Here is a 22649-nt window from a genome sequence, read left to right as displayed (position 1 = left end):
CCCTGACCCTGGCACCCAGGAGGCTACAAACCATCTTAAAACAACTAAAAATAATGCACAAATTTTCCACATTATTATAATTGCCAAAAAAATATGCATTACTTACTAAATTACCATGTTAAATGAGCAAGAATAGCTGGTAATTCTTACAAATAGGGATGCTAAATAAAATCTTGCAAGAGCAACCTAAAATGAGGGAACTGTTTTTAAAATACATTAATTTCAAAAAGTCTACTGCAGAAGATAAATGGTTTGAAGGAGGCTATGTAGCAAATGGGAAACAATACTGTGGAGACAAAATAACATCCCAAAATGATTAAATCAAGGAAGCAGACAATAGTGTAAAGGATACCTGCAACATATGGAGAATTCTATAAGATTGGGAATAGAGAAATATTTGTTCCATCCAAAAGAAAAATCTCTGAATTGTAACGGAATAACTTCTAATGTAAATATGAGTTTTTAATAACATTTATGATTGTCCTTCCTGAAAATAATATAAATTATTAATAGTAATCAGATTATATATAAATAATGAATTCATTATATACACTTTAATAACTTTAAAATATGCTACTATATCTAAATAATATTTGGCAATGTACTGAACATGGTTTATTCACTGAGATTTATAATCTAGGGAAATGGGAATGTTTAATGTTGATTCGGGGTTTCTATTAAATGTAATACTTCGGACTGGAATGCTAAACCATAGAAATGAATGGGAAGTTTATTTGGTAGATTGGGATTATGTGCTTGGAACTTACTAGCATTTTATGAAATGATTGAAATCTGAGAAGTTGCTAGAAGTAACCTTGTGGAAAACAAGCTGTTATCTGAGCGAAAGTGCATGTGAAAAGTGAACACCCTGGTGTAAATAGTCCGAATGAAAAGAAAAATACAAAACATGGAAACTGTTAGGTCAATACTTTACATGCACAAATGATTGCAAATGGAAGAATCAAATGCACTTTCATAAATATTTCTCAAAATTAACAAATTCCCTCAAAATGTTATAAACGCACTTACACATTTTTTTATTTTCCACAACACTTATCTTCGGTCGGTGGTAATAATCTCTCTAGAATCAAGGTAGAGGAAATATAAGCCACTCATCTTCCCCAAGCTTGTTTCACCAATCAGTAAGTTCACCTAACACACATCAAAGTTGCTGGTGAACGCAGCAGGCCAGGCGGCATCTCTAGGAAGAGGTACAGTCGACGTTTCGGGCCGAGACCCTTCGTCAGGACTAACTGAAGGAAGAGCTAGTAAGAGATTTGAAAGTGGGAGGAGGAGGGGGAGATCCAAAATGATAGGAGAAGACAGGAGGGGGAGGGATGGAGCCAAGAGCTGGACAGGTGATAGGCAAAAGGGATATGAGAGGATCATGGGACAGGAGGCCCAGGGAGAAGGAAAGAGGAGCGGGGGGGAAAATCCAGAGGATGGGCAAGGGGAGAAAAAGGAGAGAGAGAGAAAGAATGTGTCTATATAAATAAATACCAGATGGGGTACGAGGGGGAGATGGGGCATTAGCGGAAGTTAGAGAAGTCAGTGTTCATGCCATCAGGTTGGAGGCTATCCAGACGGAATATAAGGTGTTGTTCCTCCAACCTGAGTGTGACTTCATCTTTACAGTAGAGGAGGCCGTGGATAGACATATCAGAATGGGAATAGGATGTGGAATTAAAATGTGTGGCCACTGGGAGATCCTGCTTTCTCTGGCAGACAGAGCATAGGTTTTCAACAAAATGATCTCCCAGTCTGCGTCGGGTCTCGCCAATATATAGAAGGCCACATCAGGAGCACTGGACGCAGTATATCACCTCAGCCGACTCACAGGTGAAGTGTCGCCTCACCTGGAAGGACTGTTTGGGGCCCTGAATGGTGGTAAGGGAAGAAGTGTAAGGGCATGTGTAGCACTTGTTCCGCTTACAAGGATAAGTGCCAGGAGGGAGATCAGTGGGGAGGGATGGGGATGACGAGTGGACAAGGGAGTTGTGTAGGGAGCGATCCCTGCGGAAAGCAGAGGGGGGGGGAGGGAAAGATGTGCTTAGTGGTGGGATCCCGTTGGAGGTGGCGGAAGTTACGGAGAATAATATGTTGGACCCAGAGGCTCGTGGGGTGGTAGGTGAGGACCAGGGGAACCCTATTCCTAGTGGGGTGACGGGAGGATGGAGTGAGAGCAGATGTGTGTGAAATGGGGGAGATGCGTTTGAGAGCAGAGTTGATGGTGGAGGAAGGGAAGCTCCTTTTTTTTAAAAAGGAGGACATCTCCCTCGTCATAGAATGAAAAGCCTCATCCTGAGAGCAGATGCGGCGGAGATGGAGGAATTGCGAGAAGGGGATGGCATTTTTGCAAGAGACAGGGTGAGAAGAGGAATAGTCCAGATAGCTGTGAGAGTCAGTAGGCTTATAGTAGACATCAGTAGATAAGCTGTCTCCAGAGATAGAGACAGAAAGATCTAGAAAGGGGAGGGAGGTGTCAGAAATGGACCAGGTAAACTTGTGGGCAGAGTGAAAGTTGGAGGCAAAGTTAATGAAGTCAACGAGCTCAGCATGCGTGCAGGAAGCAGCACCAATGCAGTCATCAATGTAGCGAAGGAAACGTGGGGGACAGATACCAGAATAGGTTTGGAACATAGATTGTTCCACAAAGCCAACAAAACGACAGGCAGAGCTAGGACCCATACGGGTGCCCATAGCTACAGCTTTAGTTTGGAGGAAGTGGGAGGAGCCAAAGGAGAAATTATTAAGAGTAAGGACTAATTCCGCGAGACGGAGCAGAGTGGTGGTAGAGGGGAACTGGTTGGGTCTGGAATCCAAAAAGAAGCAGAGAGCTTTGAGACCTTCCTGATGGGGGATGGAATTATATAGGGACTGGACATCCATGGTAAAAATAAAGCAGTGGGGGCCAGGGAACTTAAAATCATCGAAAAGTTTAAGAGCGTGAGAAGTGTCACGAACATAGGTAGGAAGAGATTGAACAAGGGGGAATAAAACCGTGTTGAGGTATGCAGAAACGAGTTCAGTGGGGCAGGAGCAAGCTGAGAGAATAGGTCTGCCAGGACAGGCAGGTTTGTGGATCTTGGTAGGAGGTAGAAATGGGAAGTGCAAGGAGTGGGAACTATAAAGTTGGTAGCAGTGGATGGGAGATCCCCTGAGCAGATAAAGTTGGTGATGGTGTGGGAGACAATGGCCTGGTGCTCCTTAGTGGGGTCACGATCGAGGGGTAAATAAGAGGAGGTTACATCTACCCACTTTAATTCCATAAGGTGTTTGAGGGTTGGCACAACATTGTGGGCTGAAGGGCCTGTACTGTGCTGTACTATTCTATGTTCTATGTTATCCAGCAAGATCTATTGGACACAGATTTAAAGTAACCAACTGAACTAGCATTCACAGTTTCATGGGAGAGAAATCCATACCTATTGCATCTTTTATTTGAAAAAGTTTTTCCTAACAGTTCTGATAAATTACCTAGCTCTGATTATTATCTGAGGGACAAAAACAATATCTATCACTTACATTCAGGATCAAAAAAAAGCAATTAAATTACATGGTAACTATCTATTTTACAGGGAAGAAAGCTCAGTTAATGCCTTGATGCTTCCTTGGCCTTTGGAAGTTCCTGACGAATCATTGCTGCAAACAGTTAAAGAACAATATAACTTCTAATGAAAAAACTTAGAGGTATTAAAAGATTTTAAAAAAGTTAACGAGGACCTGAGGAAGATTTCTTGTGCAAAGGGTGATTGGAATCTGGAATACACAGTGTGAGTGGATGGTGGGAGCAGGTACTGTCACAGTAATCAAGAAGTATATAGATGAGTGCTTAAATGCTGAGGTATATAAGATCAAGGACCAGGAGATGGTAAATGGAATCAATCTAGATGAGTACTTGATGGTCGATGTGCAGATGCTGAATGAAACATTTCTGTGCTGTGTGACTCTGACTTTAGAACTTCTCAAACATGTAAAGCCCAGGTCGCTACTAAGTATCCAGATGTTGTCTACTCAGAGCTTATTTTAACTTTAGGAAAACATTATTTTCTTTTCATTACAACTCTCTAAATGTATGGAAAATTCTAGGAGCTTAACCCAGTTACTCTGGTTATTTATGAAAATTCCATAGTCCTGGGGACTTTGAAACAAACGTCAGGTCACTACAGGTGATAAGGCCTGACTGCTTCCAGGACTTCCATGCTGGGTATTGTGACTAGAAATACATCAAGCCGGATTCTTCAGCCTGCAGGACATCGTGGTTAGGTAAATGCTAAAGACTCCTAGGTAAGAATATCATCTAACATTCCATTAGCCTTGTTTAACTATTTTTGAAAACTGAATATGGAAATAGGGATAACAGATTAATTTTCATTCTGGGTTGGAAACCAAACTCGCTCTGCAAAAAAAATTCTCTTTGGCATATGGGGAATTAATATTCTGTTGGCTTTAAGCAAAGCATGATATATTGTCAGTTACAGTAGCTAAAGGGAACTTTAAATTAGAGCGGAACATTGTTTTACACAGGATACCATAATGTTTTTGGCACAAAGATGCATAAATTCAAGTCAAATGACCAAAACATTAGGTCACTTAAGTAAGCTTTAAGAAGCTTGCTAAATAGGAGATAGGAATAGAGTGCTAGAAGAGTTTAGAGAGGAATTCCAAAGTTTAGAGTGCAGACAACCAAAGACATGGCTACCAATGGTGAATCTATTAAAACTGAAGAAAAACAAGAGCACAAAACTGATAATGGCAAATATATTAGTGAATCATTTGCAAAACAATTCATTCCATACAAAAACAAAGGCCTGGTCTTAATAATACATTAATTTCAGACCGATCATTGTGTAAAAGGGCCACTGGTTTACACTGTACTGAAAAATAGTTAGATGCTACCATATAAGGTACAGCTAGGAAATGAATTTCTATACATTGGCACAGCTGGGGCAAGATTCAAGTTACATTTATTAACAAAGTATGTATGCGGTATACAACCCTGAGATGCATCCTCCCCACAAACAGCCACAAAACAAAGAAAACCATGGAACTTATTCAAAGGAAAGAGCAAACGCCCTCTTCCCATGTGTAAAAAAAACAAATCACGCAACCGGCAACAGAAAAGACAACAAATGAAAAAAATACAAAATGTAAAACACAAAACAAAAGAGTCCAAGCATATTCAGTTCAGTTCAGTGTTTGTTATCTGCTGGCCACCCCGATTCAAAGCAGCTCAAAATAGCAACAAAAAAGGAGCATCCTAAAACCAGAAACACATCATAATATGAACTACAGAGTCCAACCCACAAAGTGCCTCGATTAGACCTTACTCCAGCATCAACCTCCAACAGCATTGAAGGAAAAAGAGGTCATTCAAATGCAGGGATCATCCTTCAGGAGCAGCGAGCGAAAGGATGAGTGAGATCATCACATGTAGATACCTTCCTGGTTGATGATGCTGAGCACACACTAACCTTCCACATCTGCCTCAATGATTTCAGTTTTCCTCAGCCCTTTAATCAGTGAGATTGGTGAGCAATGGAGTCAGTCATGGGCTCTCGCCCATCTCCAGGCTTTTTGGCCCCGAGGTCACACACTTTGTGCGAAGCCTCCCAGAACACAAGGTGCCGGAACATGGACAAAGTGATGGTGGTGGAGGCGGATACGATAGAGTCCTGGACAGGTACGTGGAGCTCGGAAAAATAGAGGGCTATGGGTAACCCTAGGTAATTTCTAAAATGTTTGGCACAGCTTTGTGGGTTGAATAGCCTGAATGGTGCTGTAGGTTTTCTATGTTTCTATCACTCAATCAGCCCAATTACACACCACCAAAATGTAGATCGCAGGCTCTAACAGCAGCATAACCACATTTGAAAGAAGAAGAAGACATAAAAGAAGAGAAATAAGTAGTTTTGTGGCCCATCATGAGGATGCTACCTTTGGTTGCATTGCTTGCTGGCACCATATTCTTCCGGAATAAATATAAAAATAGTGGGTTAATAAACAAAGTGCTGTGCATCAGTTGAAAAAGGTATTGACTAGGCATTAAATCTACCTCAAGATGTGATGTATATATGATGTGGAATGCATAGCATGAATTTTTGAAAATTTGTATAACTTTTGAAGTTAATTAATTACAAGAACAATATTAATAATTTGAATCTACATAGGATATTTACCAGCCAGAAATGTTTCAATGAATTTTGCAATAAAATTATCGAAGAATATTTAACATCAAGTTGATTAATTTAAGTTAAATAAATGGTCATCTAAGTAAACTTAAAGAAGTGCCTTAAACAGAAGAGAGAAATGCAGAGCATGAAGGATTTAAGGCAGATTCCAAAGCTTAGAGGAAGACAACTGCCAATGGTGAATCTTCTAGAACTGAAGAAATGTAAGAGCCCACATTGATAAGGGTAAATAAATTCGTAATTCACTGACAAGATTTGTTCAAAAAATCATAAAATAATGTTTAGTTTTATGTATAGCATCTCTGAATCTGAATTCAAAACAATCCAAATGAAGAAGAGCAGCAACAATGACTTAAGGATTATGAAGTCCATGAGCTATCCAATAACTATACTGTAATTATTAGCAACTAGCTATAGTCTGATCAAATGGAAGCAACAGACATCTTTTGGAAAACTGCCTAAAACTTGTTTAGATATGCAGTCATTAATCAAACAAAGCTGGCAACAATAACCTGTGTTTATGTAGTATATTTTAAAGTGAAAAGAACCAGTTGCATAGGCAAATTACATAATGAAATAAAATTACAAAACTGCAGAATTGTATAAACCAACTGAAAGCCACATCAAAGCAATAAATCTTAAAGAAATTTGAAATGAAGATGTTTGGTGAAACAAACAACAGGAATTCTGCAGATGCTGGAAATTCAAGCAACACACATCAAAGTTGCTGGTGAACGCAGCAGGCCAGGCAGCATCTCTAGGAAGAGGTACAGTCAACGTTTCAGGCCAAGACCCTTCGTCAGGACTAACTGAAGGAAGAGTTAGTAAGAGATATGAAAGTGGGAGGGGGAGGGGGAGATCCAAAATGATAGGAGAAGACAGGAGGGGGAGGGATGGAACCAAGAGCTGGACAGGTGATTGGCAAAAGGGATATGAGAGGATCATGGGACAGGAGGCCCAGGGAGAAAGAAAGGGGGAGGGGGTAAGCCAGAGGATGGGCAAGGAGTATAGTGAGAGGAGCAGAGGGAGAAAAAGGAGAGTGAGAGAAAGAATGTGTGTGTAAAAATAAATAACGGATGGGGTACGAGGGGGAGGTGGGGCATTAGTGGAAGTTAGAGAAGTCAATGTTCATGCCATCAGGTTGGAGGCTACCCAGACGGAATATAAGGTGTTGTTCCTCCAACCTAACTTCTGCCACCTCCAACAGTATCCCACCACTAAGCACATCTTTCCCTCCCCTCCCTCTCTGCTTTCCGCAGGGATCACTCCCTACGCGACTCCCTTATCCACTCGTCCCCCCCCCCCATCCCTCCCCATTGATCTCCCTCCTGGCACTTATCCTTGTAAGCGGAACAAATGCTACACATGCCCTTACACTTCCTCCCTTACCACCATTCAGGGCCCCAGACAGTCCTTCCAGGTGAGGCGACACCTCACCTGTGAGTCGGCTGGGGTGATATACTGCGTCCGGTGCTCCCGATGTGGCCTTCTATATATTGGCGAGACCCGACACAGACTGGGAGACTGCTTTGCTGAACACCTATGCTCTGTCCGCCAGAGAAAGCAGGATCTCCCAGTGACCACACATTTTAAATCCACATCCCATTCCCATTCTGACATGTCTATCCACGGCCTCCTCTATTGTAAGGATGAAGTCACACTCAGGTTGGAGGAACAACACCTTATATTCCATCTGCGTAGCCTCCAACCTGATGGCATGAACATTGACTTCTCTAACTTCCAATAATACCCCACCTTCCCCTCGTACCCCATCCGTTATTTATTTTTACACACACATTCTTTCTCTCACTCTCCTTTTTCTCCCTCTGTCCCTCTGACTATACCCCTTGCCCATCCTCTAGGTTCCCCCCCCCTTGTTTTTCTCCCCGGGCCTCCTGTCCCATGATCCTCTCATATCCCCTTTGCCTATCACCTGTCCAGCTCTTGGCTCCATCCCTCCCCCTCCTGTCTTCTCCTATCATTTTGGATCTCCCCCTCCCCCTCCAACTTTCAAATCCCTTACTCACTCTTCCTTCAGTTAGTCCTGACGAAGGGTCTCGGCCTGAAACGTCGACTGCACCTCTTCCTAGAGATGCCACCTGGCCTGCTGCGTTCACCAGCAACTTTGATGTGTGATGTTTGGTGAAAGAGTGTGCAAGAATAGTGCAAGAAAATGCAAATCATTAACACAATAATACTATAAAAGCAGGAGGGAGGGGTACAGAGAGCACAAGAGTACGAAGTAGTTACATTGAAGGATGTGGGAGAAGTACAGAACGGAGTAGGTTGTAGGAAGTGTCTGAAGGAAGGCTGTGTGCGGAAATTGAAGGTAAAACACAAGTTTAAATTTAATATAAAGGGGCATGAAGAAAAACTGAGGGTCAGCGTGGAAGAGTAGGCTGGTCAGTTGGGACAGACATAATTGCACTATAGGGCCATCTGTCTTAATGATTAATAGAGTGGAAGATGAAAAATAGATTTAAAAATATTAAACATAGTAATCCAAAAGATGGAAAAAAAAGGACTCTTTTCTTGGTAGTGTTAAAGCTGGAGGAGGAGGAGAAAAGCACAATATTGAGGAGGTAGGAACAAATAGTGGTAACAATGTACAGAATATGAGCTTTAAATTCAATCTATATGATAAACAGAACCACCAGGTTTCATACAATTTATTTCAACATGTCAGGTGGCTAATGAAGTACTGGAGTCTATGCAATGGACGCTGATATTATCACGAGGTAAGAGCTGAAAGTGGTTTCAGCTCAACAAAATGTTGACTCCTCTGTGATATGTGGGATATGAATCCCAACAACAAAGCCGATCTGCACCAGACTTTTACAGCAGCTGAGAATTCAGACTTTGATCAGCTGAAGAAAGGAAGATAAGGAATCAAGAGAATAAACACTGCTTTGGAAGTAAGATTCTGCAGAAAGAAAAATTGATGCTTCTCGGATCTTTGCTGGAAATGGGAAAAGGCCAATAGGCCTTAGACTGTGTGGAAACAGATAACAGAGGGTGTTCTAAAAGAAGCAGGAACCACCTGGGGGGAGGCACATTGTGAAGGGCAAAAAGATCTTAATTCTCTATATCAGATAGTTCTGAAAGTCAACAACATCATTGGTAAAGAGTGCAGTTTAAAGAAAGGCCTAGATACAGTGGGATTTAAAGTCCTGGGTTAAGTAACCAAATTAAATATCTGCCTTGCAGCTTTTATGATTTTTTTTTTGAAAACTTTCATTTCTCTCTTGGTTAAACCCTAGGCTGACCATTTGGGGAAATGTTCAACATTATTATGAGCAACCTGAGTAATGGTACTACAGCGACTAAAAATAACTGGAATTCTGCCGTGTTTTCAGATCCTTCATCATCATAAATAGGAAGCAGCTGCAAGTATAATTTTTGAATATATTTAAATGCGTTGAAAACCAAATGGTTCACACTGATGATTGTACAGAATTTAAAGTGGAACTGTGTGTACAACAGAGAGGATGGAAGCCTGGATCAGATTCATGTTACCTGAGGCTTTATGTTCAGTATTTAGTTATTGTTAGCAGGCATGCCTCTTTCCATACCTCCTGCCTGGGGGTAGCTGATGTGTTTCATAGTTATGTAATGTGCCAGTACATAAGTGACATACTGTTTGCATAAATGACATACTGTTTGTGGTTTGTATTCAAAGTGCTGGATTTTGTCCTATAGATGAACTTGTACACTTTCCTGACTCCCTCCCATCTATCTCAGACAGATGCCCTCTATGTTGCTTCCTTTTGTTTCAATTGAAGAACAGTTTCTGCTAATTTAAAACTGGTGTGAAATAGTTTTAACTCTTTGCTACCTTATGCACCCCATTGTCCCACTTCTAAGTCCAGCGTTATATTGTAACTGTTTGCAAAACACAGAGCTGGGAGTTGGCTCCGTTTAGGAGACTTTGTTCCTTCTGCACCTTCAGAATATATTGAGAACGTCAAAAAAAATAAGACATTGAGTTCAAAGCAGTGTTGTATTTGTTTGAATTTAAAGTCTTTATAGGAATATGATAAGGTGTGTGGGGTAGGGTGAATTTGCACCTTCAGCATTAAAACATATGGCTGGAATTTGTAAGCTGTCTCTAGTGGAAATGTTGTTATAGGATCGTGTATTGAACTAAGTCGTTTAAAATAAGACGGAAGTGTTGAACGTGTGATCAAATGGAAAGCTGTTGGGAAGCATGTGGAAATCAAACGCCGTGGGCAGGAGTGTTACCACTTCTGACCTATAAGGAATGTGGGCTCATGAGACAGTGTTTTAACTAAAGCCACGGGTTGGAATCGAAATTTCATTTGAGGTTTCTCCTTGTCCTTTCTTGTTCCTCTGATGGGTCGGTTATTGTATTTCGAGTCTGTCTGTTAAAGCTGCTGCTCTGACACACTGAACACCATGTGAGAACTGTGTGCGTGTGAATGGGGTATCAAGAGGAGAGCCGTTTCCTTTGGACTCTGGGCCTGTGGACTTGATCCCCCAGCGATCGTAACTTAACAGAGCCTGGTTCTCCACGTATCAAAAGGGGAATGATCAGCCCAAATCCCTCAGATCATGTGATTATCTTCTCCCTCAATGGACGGTAGCACAAACGGCATAAGAGTACTCGTATAAATAAATAGACGAAATGGTGTTCACGGAGCAATATTGCACCTCTGGCTTACTAGTCAGTTTGGTAATGGCATATCCCCGTTTATTTACAACTGGAAGTATCACTAATATGTTGTTGAACAGCAGATATAAATGGTCCGCTGTTCTGCTTTATCGCTATTCATTTATTGGTTTTACACAATAAATTGGGATTACTCCAATGGGCTTAAATAAAACATAAAATTAATGAGAATAAGCCTTCACGGAGGCGTGATGCCCAGTCTCAGCGAAGCCAACAGAGTTGTTTAAATCTTCCTTTTTTCAGTATTTGAGCATGAGGAAACTATTGGATTCTGTCCCAACCTCTGCCCCATCTTCTCTCTGATGCCTTACACAATGTGATGTGCTGAAATTGCGTTGAACTTTTTCACCTCCCTTTGTCTAAATCAGAAAGATGTGTTGCGCAGAATATTTTAATATGCTGATTCATAGAGGAATTAAAAAAAACATCGATGTCGCTAAGGGCGAAAATTACTTCTAGAAGTACCATGCAGAAACTCAAGGAGAACCGAAGCCTTAGTTAAAGGAGAGATTGGAAGTAGTAGCCTAAATAGATGAAAATAATATTGCTAAAAATTAACATTTGTATAAAATTGCACGTCTACATGGATACCAGATATTTAGAATGGGGTATTATAGTGTCAAATTGTGTTAGAGAAAACTTAGGCATATCTACCACTTCGTCATATTTTTATTTTGTTGGCCTTTTGCTATTAAATAAAAAATTAAGACGTGTCCGATATCACCTTTATGCCATCTGGCCATGTAGTGGATTAATGATAATAATTTAGATAATTGCCTTAAATATCATAATAATAAAACAGTGTTAGGTTATATAATAACTATTCAGTGGCTGGTAAATATTATCCAGTACACTTACCGGTCTGATTTCCAAACGACGTACCGTAATATTTATTTAGAAGCTGTATTTTTTAAGTTTATGGAATTCTCCTTTATGCCACTTGTTGAAGGTAGGCTTGGTGTGAACTACTAATAATCTAATTAAAATTATATGGAGATCCTAGTAAAACTGTTTGTGTTCATTTTTCTGATCAGTTACCTGCGGTTGATTTTATGGTCGGTTGTTTGGCCTAGAAAAAAGTACTAATTATCCAGAGGAAAAGTGTTAAACTGCCGATTTTAGTTAATTGATTAATTTTGGACAATTTAGTCATAATACGCATACGTCCTCTCTGAAACGATTTGTCGTCTTCAGCCCGGTATGATATATGTGACTCCAAACCATCGAAAAGACATTTGCTTCTGATCTGAAACAGCCACCATTTGCAGGGCAATTCCAAATGGGTGGCAAGTTGATGATCCTACATGCAATGCCCATACTTTGTAGTTGAATTTAAAACTGCACAGTGAACTGAGGTATAATGGAAAGAAAGCCAGTTAGAAAGATTTCTAACCAGGTCTTTTCCACGATGCCAACTGTGATTCTTAATTACCTATCCAGTCACGTGGCTACTATTTGTAAATAGATGCTTACTGTTAGCAATAACTTAATGCACATAATTGAATCAACCAACATGGATACAAAACCCATCTGTAGATGTTCCATTTGCTTTTTAAAAAAATCATTTTCATTCTCCACGATAACAGATGTTCATCTATATCTAGCCAGTCAAATTCCTATGAAAACTACACTGAGCTATAGCCTAGTTTGGTTTTAAGATGGAATTTTAGCTAGTATTTCTTTGTACAGTACCCAGGTAGTGCTTCTGTCTTAAAGGCATGCTTGTTTCCTACTCAAATAGTATGTTCAACCAATGTCCATAAAAGCAGGTTAAAATAGATTATTAACATACGAATGTTGGGCTTTAAATTGTTCGCTCCCTTCCTGGGAGTATGCTAATGAATTCTGAAATTACGCCATCTACTTAAAAAATCTTAGTGATTTTAACATATGTTGAAGGAAACGAAGTAGCTAGTAGTTTTATCATGTTTGGACAAAGGTCAGAATCAGATCCTTGCGGTATTTCGGAGACTAATATAATTTTGTTTGATCTAAGTCGTTCCCGTTGTAGGGATGAACTTGGGAGAAGTGGCAACGAAGTATAAAATGATCCAATGACCTGCATTGGTTGTTAAGAGCATGATCATTAAAAGCACTTAACACAAACACTAAAGTTCAGGGACTGAAAGTAAGTAATTACTGAGATATGCAGAATGATTCAGCATATATTTTGTAACATTTTGAGTCTCATTCTCTACAAGTGCAGTTTTAGTAACTCTTTACTCCACCTACCCCCTCTCTAGATCTGATATTTACTATTTCTTACCATAAGAACATAAGACATAGGAGCAAATTAGGCCATTCGGTCCATTTAGTTTGCTCCGCCATCTGATCTTGGCTGATTTATTTTCTGTCTCAACTCCATTCTCATGCCCTCTCTCCGTAACTTTGACGCTCTTATTAATCAGAACCTATTTATTCCTCTTTAAATATACCCAATGACTTGGCTTCCACAATCGTCTGTGGCAATGAATTCGACGGATTCGCCGCCATCTGGCAAAGAAATCCCTCCGCATCTCCCTTCGAAGATATCTTTCTTTTCCAATGTTGTGTCCTTATATTTGTAGATTCTTCCACAATCCGAAAGACCCTTTCCAAGTCCACAGAATCTAGCTCTTTCTCCTCCCTGCCCCCCCCCCCCCACACACACACACACACACACACACACCCTTCGAAACTCCAGCGAGTACAGGCCCGGAGCCATCAAACGCTCCTCACACATTAACCTTTCATTCCGGGATCATTCTAGTAATCCTCCTCTGGAACCTCTCCAATGTCAGAACAGCCTTTCCTAGATATGGGGCCCAGAACTGCTCGCAGTACTCCAAATGTGGTCAGGCCAATGCCTTATAAACCCTCAGCGTTACATCTGTATTTTAGTCCTCTTGAATTTCATTATAGAACTTATTACCTAAGTTTCATGGGTATAAACTAAATGTTTGTATTTGAAGCATTATTGGCAACGTGTTAAAACTAGTTTGCGATGTAACAACATCGTTTCCCAAATGAGACTAGAGTTACGTTCTGCGTAATCCCTCAAACTAATGCCTAGGATAAACCTGAGACTAAAGAGCATTGCTTTGGTCACGAACACTGTAATGTGACGAAGAACACTACATACATAAAATCGTAAAATCGTCAGTTTATCGACCATGTATAAATATGTATAAACTCAGTATAAATATGTATGTGATCTATGTCGAAGCAGGACGACTGAGATTATATGACAAATAAATAAACTCGGATTCAATTCTGCTTTATTTAATTCAATGCATATTAAATATTAAGATTTTTCAAAGTATTTGGCATTATTTCAAGAGCTGTTAAAAATTGCTTCAATATATGAAAAGGCTTATAGTGCAGATGTTATGTAAGATTTTCTTTGTGAATATATTGTGATACAACATGTTAACCTGAGTCACAAACTGATAAGAAACTAGGCAATTGTTTTTTTTTTCCGTAATCATCCTGTTACAACCTTCTTCCCCAGTATAGGAAGTTCATCTTGTAATGCAGGGTATCTGCGGAAGCCTATGTATTCTAAACTTGCCCTGCAATATAATGTTTTTCAGAGAGAAGAATTATAAAGAAAAATATTAATAAATCGTTTCAAATGCAGCACAAATAGAACTTAAAATATTTTCGGGTGGATCGATCTTTTTTTAATATTAGATTAATTTTGCAAATGCTAGATTGAACACATTGTGTATATGTTTCGGCATTAATCATTGCCCAATCCAGATGGCCAAGAAGGGTCAAGCTAAAGTTTGGGGTTTCCATGTACTTTTATCGGTATATCATTTCCTGATAATTTTATTCAAGACAAAAGTGTTATACGTTTTAAACTCTATGTAATCGACATCGCATATATCAGTTATAATATCTTATTTACAAGTGCGTTAAACTATTTATGTATGTGTCTGTGTATATATTTTAAACGGCAACTTTCAAAGAAGATGCTTATTTTTATTTAGGGAAATAGTTACATCATATATTGATGACATGGATTTTGTTGTATCTCGATAAATGTTACGTGAAATGCCTCTGTTATTCTTGTGTTGCAGACGTAGAGTAGATAATAAGCAGGAAGATACTTTGCGACATAATGGAAGCTCAATCAGGACGTTTGTGTAAAGTTTCCATTATAATTCTTTCCACAATAGTGTATGAGTCGTACAGGTAATTTCTACGATGGGTTGTATTTTACTATATTAGATTCGGATTGAAAGGCGTTGCCTTCGGCGAAAGGGGCATTTGTACCCACTTACAATCACAGTTGATTTTCTTTCTGGATAATTGCAAATGTTGTGCCTAATATAGTAGTGTGACTTGTTGTTAGCTAGTTATAACTATTAAAAATCAATTGCAAACTAAGAAGTGAATGTAGCAAGAAAGGTCATTTGTTGAATTTGGATAACGTTCTATATATTACAAATGTAGACACGGAATGCATGTTTCCGTCATTTATATATCCTGGAAATATATTGAAGAAATTAGTGCACCAAAAAACTCCCTTAAAAGGATGAGATTTTTGTTGTTATAAGCATTCGAATGTTTAACTTATTGACGCATTCAAATTTGTAAATTTGCCTCAACAATTTTGTCAGTGAATAAAATGCAGCTTCGCTGCACGTTTTACCTTTGGCTGGGTTTTCCATCGCATTGTATAAAGAAAGGGAATATTAATTTCAAAATATAATCGACAGTAGATAGGCAATCTACCATTGAAAACGGGCAGTTAAAGCAGTAGACAGGCTCAGGTCACAGAATGGAATGCAACTAAACAGTTAAAGGGGCACAATATTTTATTACTCCAAACCCCCAAAATGTGCATATGTTCTTTGAGCTAGACTTAGAACAGTGACAACACTATGACCCTAATAGACAGGAGGTCCAATAATCAATCAGCAGAAATATATAGTAGAGCAATTCTATTTCTTATAGTTTAGTTCGAACGAGCTAGCCGTCCATTGAGTGAATGTTACCACGTATAATTCGCATCCACGGAGGCACCATAATATTAAACCACCAACTTTATCCTAACGTCTTAGTTATTCACAACGTAGTATCCTTTCCCGATTTTCTAGTTCACTTTCCCTCTCTTTGCTCCGCCCCCTTTCTCAATCTCTCTCGCACCCCCCGTACTGCCTCAATCAACCTGAAGTCAGGAATTGGGAAAAGAAGACAGTATAACAGAAAGTCAATAAATAACTAATCTAAAACTAGTTGTATTCCGATGTAAAACAAGAATTAACATTTACTTCACTCTGCAGTAAGAATCAATGCTTTGCCGTATCAAACCACTGCAAACTAAGTCAACACATTAGCTGCAGGGAAACCCTTCTCCAGATAAATTTATCTTTTGCATTTCAACTTAGATTGTTTTCTCTCTTAATTGGTGGATTGTTTGTACATAACGTTGTGCTGTACATAACGAAAATAATACTTAAATCTTTTTAAATCACCGTATGTACTTACTGATACCATCCCAAAGCAATGTCAAATACTTCCTTCTCTTGCCGGGTTATTTGTAAATGTAACTAGCGAGTTCAAAAGCACAAACATCCAATTTTTAAAAATCCACGCCCATCCCATTACTTTCATCATTCGGATTTCCTTATCACTGTAATCCAATTCCGAAGCAACAGAGATTTAATCTGAATCATGGAGCCAACCTTCATAAAAGCAAAAGACGATGCAGGTGTGCTATTGATTGCATTAAAGGTGCGAAAGTGCCATTATAGTTAGCAAGCCTGAGATTCCAAAGTAAAAATGAAATTACACTGAGTCACTTGCCACCTTGAGATGATGGGGCGGGGCAGCCGAGTGCTTAGTTTATTAATTATCTTCTCCAGTATTAAATTGCTACATTAGTCCCAACTGATCATTCTTTTGCATTGGGAGAATTTGGCTGTTTATCTTTTGTTTTTCCATTCTATTCTGATTGGTTGTGTTGTTCGTGAATGGAAAATGTATTCTTATAGAATCTCTTCTACCGTATTTTTTGCTATTGAATTTTAGTCGTGAAGTTATTTTAAATTGTGCTTTTAATTTAATTTATTGCGATATTTTGTGCTGTTGCCTTTTACTCAACTTATGTTTCAATGACACACCATTATAATTGTACACAATCCGCTTCTTTCAATTTTTAATGAAGTTGTCTATATGCTTTAAGATATGTTATTTTAACGCAAATATTTTGCTCTGTATTATACGCATAAACCACGCAACATTCAACTCGAAATATTAAAGGAATTATTGATTCATTGAACATACAGACGGTGGTCCGTTGAAACCAGGGAAATTGTTATCGTGTATCATCATTAGCATATTATATGTTTCAGTAAGTGTTTTCACCCTATGGTTAGATCAGCACTCTCGTGAAATTTGACAAACATGACCCCACCCCCTCCCCTCCCTCTGAAATGGGTAGCATGGAACTTAATGGAAAATGAAACGTCTTCATCTGGAATATTGATGTAGCACTGGAAATCATTCCATGGAGTGGACAGCCTTAGATATTTTTATAATAAGAATAAGACAATGAAAAGATAAATCCTGTTCTTTCATTTATTTATACTGACATTCAGAATTGTCTAAAATGAATTGTACTCTCAGATTTAATTTCTCCGTCCGCAAATAATATGACCAATTCATATTTAGTTAAACTTCAGAAGAAGTTTATGCTATTTCCTGAAAATATTGACTTGTTGGTACTTTTTTTTTACTGTTATTTTGACATTTTCTATTTACAATCATGCTCAATCAGTCGTTTGAAGCACGGCGCCCTTCTGAAACATAAACCAGCATCCACATTAATGAATGCTGTCTTTAAGAATGTTATCCCCGCCCACATATTATTTCCTTTTAACTTTGTTCCAGTAAACTGATTCTCTCACAGCATTAACTCTGTTTATTACCATTGATGTTTCGCATAAACTACAATGCTAAACTGATTAATGATTATGATTATGACGATGAGGACACGCAGTCCCCTTTTATTGTCATTTAGTAATGCATGTATTAAGAAACGATAAAATGTTTTTCCAGATATTTTTGATGAAACAATTAGCTGCCAAGAGACTACGTTGTATAACCTGGTCAGTTTGTTCAATGCATTAGTATTTCGTCAGGTGTTTCTTTTTTTACATAACATACGATGTTTGTGGTTTTATACCAATGATGTTGCGTCCGTATTATCCCGCCGTGAGTGTAGTTTACTTGAAGGAACTTAGTGTGAGCAGAATTTCCATCAAGAATGTATGATTGCTATTCCGGAATATTCAACCAACAGTAGATCTCCAATGATTTATAAAATAAATTAGGAATCCTAAATAGCTCATCTCTAGTGAGAAAGGATACTTTCACCCGTGTTAATTATGACCACAGCTTTGATCCATGCTCGGTCCTGTTTGGAACTGAACCCTTTGTCTTTATTTTATTCATACCCATGTCTCATCTGATCAGCACTGAATGCTGGAAACTCACATCCCACCACTCGGGCGGCTACGGTCTAAGGATGCGCCCTACTAGCTATTGAGAGGCAGTTCGGGAAGGGAAGTAAGTGTTGCTCTTGCCAGCACTGCTGACATTGATAAGAAAGATAGGAAGAATGCGTATGAAGAACACAGATGATTAATGGCAATCTATATTTCACGCCAAGTTGTGCAATATTTTAGATGAGATGGATTTCTGGAATCCCTTCAAAAGCCGTAAGAGAATGGCATAGTGCCAACACTCAATGGGGCCCGACCGTCTCTTCTTTTCAAATGCACCCTTAAGAGTACTAACGGAAGCATTTTGTCTATTCATACTTTTCTTGTCTTTCCGGCAAAAGCATTGCAAAATTAAACTCCTGAGTGAGCAGATGCTGCTAGCGTGAGCTCTTCTTCCTAATGGACAGGGACATGCGAGGAAATAATGCTGTCAGTGTGACTCTGTAAGGTTTACAAGGCTGCGGTGTTAACTTGAGCCGCGCAGGAATTAGAGAGTAAACCATCTTCTCTTAACTGAAGAGAGTCACTTTTCATAGGGCCCGAGTCCTGCAGTTGCCGTGCCTGAGAACTGTGAGGAGTTAAGCTCCTATACATAATTGAATTATTTGTTTTAAGATTGTTATCCTATGGTAATTCACTTCGTTATAATGGAGTACCTATCATATCCCCCCGCCACCAAATGCACTTAATAGACATTAATAACCACAAGATATTCCGCAGATGCTGGAAGTCTTGAGCAACGCACATAAAATGCCGGAGGAACTCAACAAATCAGGCAGCGTCTATGGAGGGCCGTGACTCTTCACCGGCTGTTTATTTCCCCTCCCATAGACGCCGCCTCACTTGCTGAGTTCCTTCGGCATTTGGCGTGTGTTGATGCTATAAATATGTATTAGCAGCGCCTTTATTCTTACAAGGTGTGAAGACAGGATTATTCCGGAATAAAGGATGTTGTGCGAGTTAACAACATGGAAGAAAACCATTTCAGTTTGCATATAATTCTGTCGGTGAACAACATCCAAACAACCGTGCTGTTGATTTTAGACCAGTCCATGCTGGTAGCGAATATTTCTCCCGTCTTCTCAACCAGCACTTAAAAGTGAACTTGCCAATCACAATACCGAAATTCTTTTCAACTTCCCCGATGCTCTGAGTGCCTTTCTGTAGCTCGGCAATTTACAATAAAACCATGGAATGTGTTTGTTTTACTGTTCTGTACCTGTACATCACCGTGCCCAGAAATACCTCACTGTGCGAAGCGATTACCCGTTATTCAAAGAGGTTAACGACTTATACTGGTTTCTACATGATTTATTGTGGAGCTAAACGATTCAGTACCGCAAACTTTAAACAAGAGAATGATCATTAACACCGAGTTGTCATAAAGTTCAATTGAAAGTTCCACAGAGTCTGCCCCATTTGCTCCTCCATCCCTCACCCGAAACCATCCACCCCCACCCCCACACGCGCATTTAACCCCTTCTCCATCCTGCCATTAGCAGAGCTATGTGGATGGGAACAAACTTTGTGCTGCGAAGTATCACAAATAAGATGTGATTCACTGGAAAATCTCGTCTATGTTTCCCCCGAAGCCGGCGCCGCGCTCCCAGCACTTCCGAGCCGCAGCTCGCAAGTGCAAAAAGAGAGAAATACCTCGAATAGCAGATTTTCCCAATCCAGGATCGCTTCCTTTAAAAGAGATGTGGAAAAATGTTAGGAGGGGTCTTGCGGTGATAGCAGGGTGGGGGCTGTTAGAGGACAAAAAATGTCCACCATTTCGGAGCCGAAACTGCGGAAACTTCTCTGGGGAATCTGAACGAGGTGATGACACACACAACAATGCTGGTACACCTGCACCCGGCGGAGGCGCGGAAATACCTCATACACAGGCCGATATGGGTGGTCGGCAGAGCGGACTCAACCCCCATTCACCAATTCCCCAGCAAAACATAATCCCTGTACTCCAAGGATTGGAGAGGTGTGGGGGTAGTGGTGAACGCGGAACGTCGTAAACGCGTGGCGGTAGGTGCAGAAGATGGATCCCATGGTCACTGAGACTTAATCCTTATAATCAGCTATTTAACCAGGAGTGAGTGGATCGAGTCAATTTGCCAGGAAATAACTTTCAGGTCATCTTCGGAGCGTCAAATCAACTGACTGAAATCAACGCAAACTGGATTTGCAGGTTCTGTTCACGGATTGCTTCCGTATATTTAGCAGGACCGACTAAAATAAACGGCAATGGAAATATTCAACTGAACGTTGAGTTTTCATTTAATTTGTTTTAACTGCAGTGGGATCCGACACACAATGCAGAATTATACAAACGAGGGGTCTGGGGCAAACTTGCGCACGCTTTACACATACTCGTGTAATGCTCTAGCTTTTTTCCCATTATGCACTCTTTTATACTTCAACGTTTTCTTGATATTTTTTGCCATTCTCGTGTACTCGGAGAGACATGGCGATTTTCCATCCGAATCCCGAAACCCACACAGATTTGGATCAGTGGGCTGAGTCCCCTCCCCATTTCGTACCACGCCGAAGTATGGAACTGTGACAGTAGTTCAAAAACTAAAATAGATATCATAGGAAGTTGTTTTTCTTAAGAATTTAAATATTCTACAATTAAATATTTAAAGGCGTAATGCCTTCATATTAAACCCATGTGAGCAAGTGCGGTCTTGATGGGGGTGGGAATGACGCAAGCGGAAATGTGATCAGTTTCACTAATGAGGGGAGAGCATAGGCTGAGAGATTCACGAATAGGACGACGCATTTTTCTCTGGACAAGGGGACGAAAAGGGCACGGCTTAAAGCGATAGAAACCCACAGCTTGGGCTGTGCAATCACAGTAACATATTCGTATGTATTACGTTTGCAATGCAAAAAACAAACTGCCTACGAACTTGAACAAGGCTTTGGACGGAGAAAAGACCCGAGAACTCAAACCCAAAAGGAATTTGCACTGCAATTCTAGACTCTGGTATTGCCGTTGTTAAAGAAACCTGCGGTGTGGCTGCGAAAAGAGTAGAAAAGAGAGGAACTTTGATTTCACGATGGCAGCCTACCAGCACCCTGAAGATGATACCATGGTTCTAATGACTGACAGCACTTCTACCGGTAGTTCCAAAGACCGAGTCAAGAATGAGTCATCTCCGGACAAGGCTACCGAAAAACCCGATCCGACTCAGAAACCGCCCTATTCTTATGTGGCCCTCATTGCTATGGCTATCCGAGAGAGTCCGGAGAAACGACTCACTCTTTCTGGCATCTATCAATACATCATTACTAAATTCCCATTCTACGAGAAGAATAAGAAAGGCTGGCAAAACAGCATCCGCCACAACCTGAGCCTCAACGAGTGTTTCATCAAAGTGCCCAGGGAAGGTGGCGGGGAGAGAAAGGGAAATTACTGGACACTGGACCCGGCTTGTGAAGATATGTTTGAAAAGGGCAACTATCGAAGAAGGAGGAGGATGAAGCGCCCGTTTCGACCCCCGCCTACCCACTTCCAACACAGCAAGTCGGCTTTGTTCGCAAGTGACAGCTATGGCTACATCGGCCCTCCCAAGTACTTGCAATCGACTTTCATGAACAATTCATGGCCGCCTGCGCCGATGTCTTATGCCTCCTGCCAAATGGCCAGTGGCAACGTCGGCTCTGTCAATGTGAAGGGACTTTCGGGGCACACGTCCTACAACCCTTATTCGCGAGTGCAGAGCATGGGTCTGCCCAGCATGGTGAACTCCTATAACGGCATGAGCCACCACCATCACCCCCATCCCCAACAACTCAGTCCGGCTCCCCCGCCTTCCTCCAGCAATGGGGCCGGTCTGCAGTTTCCCTGCGCCAGGCAGCCTGCTGATCTCTCCATGATGCACTGTTCCTACTGGGACCACGACAGCAAACACAGCGCATTACACCCAAGGATAGACATTTAAGGCAAACACCGGCATGATATTATTACATAAATGATTTGCCCCAAATCCACCCTCCTGTCTTTAAGTTGTGCCAAATATTTACAGTGATGATCCCCACCAGGTAGTGTAAGTGTTTTGAACTTTTATCTTTAAAACACGAGAAAAAAATGGGATACCCATCTGGGAAACGAACTGTCTTTTATGTACTTTGACTGTTACTATAAGAACATTTGTAGATTTGTTCATTTTTAAGTGTGTCTGACCAAACATTGTCCAGTAATAATGTTTCCTGATGATGATTCTTTAATTTTCTTGTCATCTGTGTCATTTTTTAATGTGATGCCCACTG

General features: G+C 40.3%; 1 protein-coding gene across 1 annotated transcript; it reads left to right on the top strand.

Moving 5' to 3' along the window:
* Window positions 1-21436: 21436 nt before the first annotated feature.
* foxl2a (forkhead box L2a) lies at window positions 21437-22327 on the top strand. The gene has a single exon (XM_072254622.1). It carries the CDS (start codon window positions 21437-21439, stop codon window positions 22319-22321), a length of 885 nt encoding a protein of 294 aa, XP_072110723.1. The 3' UTR covers window positions 22322-22327.
* Window positions 22328-22649: the final 322 nt, after the last annotated feature.

Source organism: Mobula birostris, chromosome 4, assembly GCF_030028105.1.
Source record: "Mobula birostris isolate sMobBir1 chromosome 4, sMobBir1.hap1, whole genome shotgun sequence".
Lineage (NCBI taxonomy): Eukaryota > Metazoa > Chordata > Chondrichthyes > Myliobatiformes > Myliobatidae > Mobula > Mobula birostris.
The sequence above is the reverse complement of the archived record's forward strand: the minus strand, read 5'-3'. Positions and strand labels throughout refer to the sequence as shown.